The following is a 6,264-nucleotide window of genomic DNA, read 5'->3' on the forward strand; positions in this document are numbered from 1 at the left end:
TATTTATTTTACTTTCTATTCATCAAAGAATCCTGCAAAAGCAGTTTTAACTAGTGGTGGGCAGATCGAGGCTTCGTGAAACAGTTGAAGCAAATGTGCCATATTGTGTCGAGGCTTCGAAACAATCCGACACCCGTCTCAACAGTGACACCTAGTGATCACTTCCAGGTGTTGATCTGAAACAACCTTGACAACAAGCCATTAAATTTTTTTTATTTTTATTTTATTATTGTATTTTTCTAATATGTAAAGCTTGTAAAGGCTCCTCACTGTGCATAATGTTATTTTGGTCATGAACAATTAATATTAATAAAAGTAATCAAGCCACAATGTCTCACTTTTTTATAGATTTCTATTCAAAAATATTAATTTCTCTGCTGTCGAAGGACTTAGCCTACTTCTTTTTTTACAGATAACTTCTCCAGCCTTTGAAAAAATCCTCTCACAAGGGACACTTTTTGCTGGCATTAAAAGATATTTTTGATCCATAAATCTATTAGGAAACCCAAAATGATGTCTTGGCTGTAGATTGGGTACTCATAGACCTATAAAATGTATATTCACAAAATATTATATTGACAACATATTATATTATATTCACATTGAGGCTGTTTTTTAACATGATTGACAGTTGTGATTGGGGCGTTAGGTTGTAGGGCTTAGGTTGACACAGGCCTATGGACTTTCTAAACAGTGTCCCAACAGTTTGTTATTATATTTCAATTATAATTATATTTTAAACAATGCATACCTTGCTTAGATGGCCCAGCAGAGTCGGTAGCAGGCCTAGGTACAGGGGGAATGCTACCATCCTCTGCACCCTGCAAAATGGCAGGATGAGTGCTCCTCAAAAAGCGCATCATGGATGATACTTGTTGCAGTAGGCTAGCTGCCGATCACAATACCTTCAAGTCGAACAAGCCTATTGATAATAATAAGAAATGTTTCTTGATCACCATATCAACATATTAGAATGATTTCTGAAGATCATGTGACAACTGAAGACTGCTGCTGATAATTCAGCTTGCCATTACAGGAATAAATTACTTTTTAAAATGTAGGCCTATACATAACATTTTTTTATTTTAAATGGTAAATCACAATGTTTCCGTTTTTACTTTGATCAAATAAATTTAGTCTTAGTGAACATAAGGCTTTCAAAAATATTTTAAAAAATCCAATCAACCCCACACTTTTGAATGATACTAACCTTAAACTAAAAATGTTACAAAAACAGGAACTATGACAAAATAGCATTATCCAGAGGGCAAGGAAATGAAAACTCATAACAAGAAAACAAATATAGCCTGACTTTTAATTATTGTAATCTTATTTAAGCAAATATATGAATCCAACCTACATTTTGATTGGTAAAAAGAGTATAGTTTACAATTCAGAGCTTAACTTCAAACGTCAGTGCAAAACTTCAGTCATTACCACACATGGCCTTGGGAAGAAATGTACAACTGTAAGCCAAATGCTGTTGCATTATTATTATTATATGATCAAGTGTCTGCCTTCACACATATTATCATCAAAGAAAACAAAGAACCAAAATGGAGTCGAATACAAAACCATTATTATAAAACATTTATAAACAAACACATTTTTTTAAAACCTCTTTGGAATAAAGATCCTCTATGTACATTTATATGGTCCTTGGACTCTACAAAATGACGTATCCAGCCCAATACAGTGATTTAATCTTACGATTTTCTGTTAAGGTTAGTACCCACATCCCTGCTGTTCAATTTTCTCCTCTGCAGCCACCGGCAGGATGACATGAGAAATTCTGCTCCACAGTCCGCTCAGTTTATCCACGTCCATTTGATTAAACTTTGCAGATTTATCTGAGGAGACAAACTTCTGTTTTACATGGTCATGTACCATGTCCTCAACTGCACTCAGACTGGCCACTGGGTCTATTTCATGCACCGAAAGCATCACAGTGAAGACAAGAAAAACTTTTTTGTAAGCTGCATTCTCATGGTCACAGTAACGATAGAATATAAGCGTAGATCCAGGAGGGAGCTCCTCAAAACGGTGCACAACAGCTGCAGGTTTATCACCTTCAAACGCTTCCTTAAGCGCTTCATCAATCTCCAGCTTGACCTGATCACTGTCTTTTGCTTTTTTGGTGATCCCGTTGATTTCTAAGATTGAAGCGTTACGGAACGTGGAGTACGCCGTGGCTAAGCTTCGAGCAAGGCAGCCCAGCGTCCTTTCAGCCTGAAGGCCAGCAGTCAGAATTACACTGACCGGTTCAGTGGGGCTGACCATCTCCAGGTGGCGCTTAAGATGTTTCCCACTCCTCTTCCAGAACACTGAACGCTGACTGGGAAAAAGGGTCTGTAGAGCAGCTAAGTCCAGATCAAATTTCTCTATGGTTTCAGAATGGGACATATCAGTTTGACGCAAATGGAAGCATAGAAAGATCCGATACGCCAAGAAGCTCAAAGCCAGGACTCCTGTCAGTATCAGAGAACACCAAAGAAGCTTGTTCCTGTACCACAACCAGCCTAGGAAAACATGCATAATAAAGCATAGTGAATGTGAGACAAATCTGCTTGTTTAAACTATGTGGAATAGATGAAGGACACAAAACATACCTCGAGAGGAAGAGACTGGACTTCCTTTTGAGGTGACTGGTTTCTGCAAATTCTTCCATTCTTGTAGACAAAGTAAAGTAAAAGAATTATGATCTACAAATTCTTAAATATTATCCATTTTACTTTATTGGCTATTTTTTTTAAAAGACTAAATTATGAATGTAAAAATGATTACAAATCAAGTAATGAAATAAGAGAATAGTAAGTGACAAATACACAACATAATTTTTTACCTATGTTTTTGTGATGAGCGGTTGGTTTTGTAATGGGATGTTTAATTGTTGGGTAGACATTGCTCATCAGGGGTGCAGATTGATATCTTTTCCAGTTACCAGGACATGGGGCATCTAGTGATGGGATATAAACTTTAATCAACTAAAATTCATGAACAATTGTGACATATACAGTAAGAATGTTATTGCGCATCATAATGTGCACTTTTACCAGTGAACAAATTGCTAACTCTAATATATAAAATTACAATATAAAGATTTTACAAACTTTTGGCTTTCTCCGTTGTGGGATTCTGATATTTCAGGCTATTCTTATTTCTCATTAAGGCATCTTGTTGTTTTTCCAGTGGTACAGCACCCAAATTAGAAGGATCTGCAATGAAAAAGTTACTTGTGAGTAAAATGAACTACAACTAACATATCTATGCATTTCAATGCAACTGAGTTGGAAACTGAAAGGTAATTTTCTTAATCATAACAAACCTCTAGATGTTGTGTTTTGTCTGTAATTTTTTGTTTGGGTTTTAGGTCTGTGTATTTCATGGTCCACAGGTTTCTGATGAATGGACATTCGGCTGCCTAGTATCTCCTCACTTCTCAGATTTTCGCCACATGCATAGGCAGAATGCTTTTCTACTGTCCCAGGCTGGGCTGAGGAATCCACTGAAGAAATATAGCACCACCTGTTTAATATTATTTGATCTAACACTTATGTTTGTTTCTCAAATAGCATCTTACCTTTCAAACTGGGCTCATTGTCCTGCTCCTGCTCAGCCCCCTCATCTGAGTTCATATCTTGATCCTGATCTTCATCCTCACCCATCTCCACATCTGCTTCATCAGTGTGTTTAAATCCATCACCTCTCTCATTTATATCTCTTGCCTTCTCTGTCTCTTCAAGCTTTTTCTTCTTAACAGGGGATTCTGCATTGGTTTAATATAAATGAGTGCAAACATTAGCATAACAAATATGTTTTGCCTGAGAAACAAAATGGAAGACATTTTTTTTCATTTAATTTGACGTACCATCATCATCCCCCTTCACGAGGCTCTTGGACTTTTTAGATCCATTGACAGTTCTGGATGCACCATCATCTTCCCTCATTTTCCAGCTTCTTTTTAGTTGGGGTCTGGGTTCAAGATAAGCACTGTATACAGCTAAGATAGAGGATGTGGTAAAAAGCCATACAAATACACATTACAGTTCAAAAGTTTGCGGTCAGTAAGATATTTTTTTTAAATAGAAAAATAAATTATATTATTTAGTATGGATGCATTAAATTGGTCAAGTGATAGTAGAGACATTTGTAACAAAAATCTATTTCAAATAAATGCACTTCTTTTGAACTTTCTCATCAAAGAATACTGCACAAACAGTTTTCACAGAAATATTATGCAGCAGTACAACTTAACAGTGATAATAAGAAATGTTTCTTGATCACCAAATCAGCATATTAGAATGATTTTTAAAGGATCATGTGACACCAAAGACTGCTGCTGAAAATTCAGCTTTGCCATAACAGGGATAAATTACTTTTTAAAATATATACATCAAAAATAGAAAATAGTTATTTTAATCACAATATTGCTGTTTTTACTGTAGTTTTGATCAAATAAATTGAGTCTTACTCTTAATGAACATAAGTGAACAACATTTTAAAAATTCCAATCAACCCCAAACTTTATTTCTGTATTAAACTAAATACAATGTTACAAAAACAGGAACTATGACAAAATAGCATTATCCAGAAGATAAGAAAATGAACAAGAAGAAAACAAATATAGCCTGACTTTTTATTATTATAATCTTAAAACCCAAACTACACTTTGATTGGTGAAAAAAATATAGTTTACAATTAAGAGCTTAACTTCAAACATCAGTGCAAAACTTCAGTCATTGCTGCACATGGCCTTGGGAAGAAATGTAGGCCTACAACTGTAAGCCAAATACTGTTGCATTATTATTATTATTATATGATCAAGTGCATGTCATACAGTAAGAATGTTATTAAGCATCATAATGTGCACTTTTACCAGTAAAAAATGCTTACTCTAACATAATTACAATATAAAGATTTTACAAACTTTTGGCTTTCTCCGTTGTGGGATTCTGATTCTGATATTTCAGGCTATTCTTATTTCTCATTACGGCATCTTGTTGTTTTTCCAGTGGTACAGCACCCAAATTAGTGGGATCTGCAATGAAAAAGTTACTCGTGAGTAAAATGAAAGGTAATTTCATAACAACCTCAGATGCAATCTTGTAACAAACCTCCAGATGTTGTGTTTGGTCAGTAATTTTTTGTTTGGGTTTTGGGTCTGTGTATTTCATGGTCCACAGGTCTTCGATGAATGTACATTCGGCTGCCCAGTAAAAAATTATAAAGCTAAAGCCAAGATAGAGGACGAACTGAGAAATTATCTTACAGAAATATAACAACAAACGACACGTTTTTATTTAACGTTAGTACTTTGTGCTAATGCATTAGCTTGTGCATTAGCGGAAACTGACACAGTGACAACCGATTTTGACGGGATCTTTAAACTGAGACATATCAACATCTGCACATTGTGATCTTCAATAATAGCCTTAAATGTCAGTGAAATGTTTAACTTACACAAAACGGCTTGTTTATAATATTAAAAGTATATATTAGCTCATTAGCTTATGCTCGAGCTAACCAGTGGCTATTTGAACAATTTCGCCTAGTTAGCGAATCCCAGCTATATAATTCTAAATAACTTATGTTTTACAGAGAGAGAGAAAGAGAGAAGTTGTGGAAGAACAGTTTTGCTCCGTTTTATAAAGAGCATTCCGAGATGCACAAACGTATGAGACAATCTGTACGCAAATTGCGAAGCTTTACGTTATAATTTAAAAACGCAGTAATAAACTTGATGTACGGAGACAATGACCTTGAAATAATTAGATTAGCATTTTATTGATAATAAAAAATACTGTAAAGACAGACGGATGAACCCAGAATCTAAACTCAAACAGCAAGGTTTGCTAAGCAACGTTAGTTTGTTTACTTAACAGCTTTATATTGGCAATGAAACCCCAAACATAATATATATATATTTACCGTGCATTACGGTATCGTTCTTTTGGCATCAGATAATATTGAACGTTAACGTTATTGAAGATAAAGTAGCATTTGGCTCAATTTACTTTTCTGCAGTATTGAAGTCACGTTAAGAGTTTTAAAAAGCCAAACCTGTCTTAGATGAAGTTCTGGCGCTTCTTCTCCTAATTGTAGTTCCATCTTCTTTATAATCACCCGAATCCATTTGTTTTATATCACACACTTCTTGACAAACTTTTTACTTTTCCTATGCAGCTGAAACCGGAAAGCGGAACATTAATGATGCTTTTCGTCGGAGCGACTTCAGTGGAACACAACTTAACTCCCGGAAATCGT

General features: G+C 35.2%; 1 protein-coding gene across 2 annotated transcripts; it reads right to left on the reverse strand.

Moving 5' to 3' along the window:
- Positions 1-1,681: 1,681 nt before the first annotated feature.
- On the reverse strand, positions 1,682-6,237 carry si:dkeyp-82a1.6 (torsin-1A-interacting protein 1). 2 transcript variants are annotated; one of them, XM_056252373.1, is made up of 9 exons: positions 6,061-6,237; positions 4,928-5,038; positions 3,869-4,000; positions 3,581-3,766; positions 3,326-3,505; positions 3,111-3,215; positions 2,843-2,956; positions 2,610-2,669; positions 1,682-2,519 (listed from the first exon to the last, which is right to left on the reverse strand). In XM_056252373.1, the coding sequence occupies exons 1-9, from the start codon at positions 6,131-6,133 to the stop codon at positions 1,726-1,728; spliced, it is 1,755 nt and encodes a 584-aa protein (XP_056108348.1). In that variant the 5' UTR covers positions 6,134-6,237; the 3' UTR covers positions 1,682-1,725. The 2 variants fall into 2 exon arrangements, with proteins under 2 accessions (XP_056108348.1, XP_056108349.1); XM_056252374.1 differs by lacking the exon at positions 6,061-6,237 and adding an exon at positions 5,115-5,211.
- Positions 6,238-6,264: the final 27 nt, after the last annotated feature.

This window comes from Rhinichthys klamathensis, unplaced genomic scaffold, assembly GCF_029890125.1.
Source record: "Rhinichthys klamathensis goyatoka isolate OS25496 unplaced genomic scaffold, OSU_Roscu_1.1 h1tg000094l_1, whole genome shotgun sequence".
NCBI lineage: Eukaryota > Metazoa > Chordata > Actinopteri > Cypriniformes > Leuciscidae > Rhinichthys > Rhinichthys klamathensis.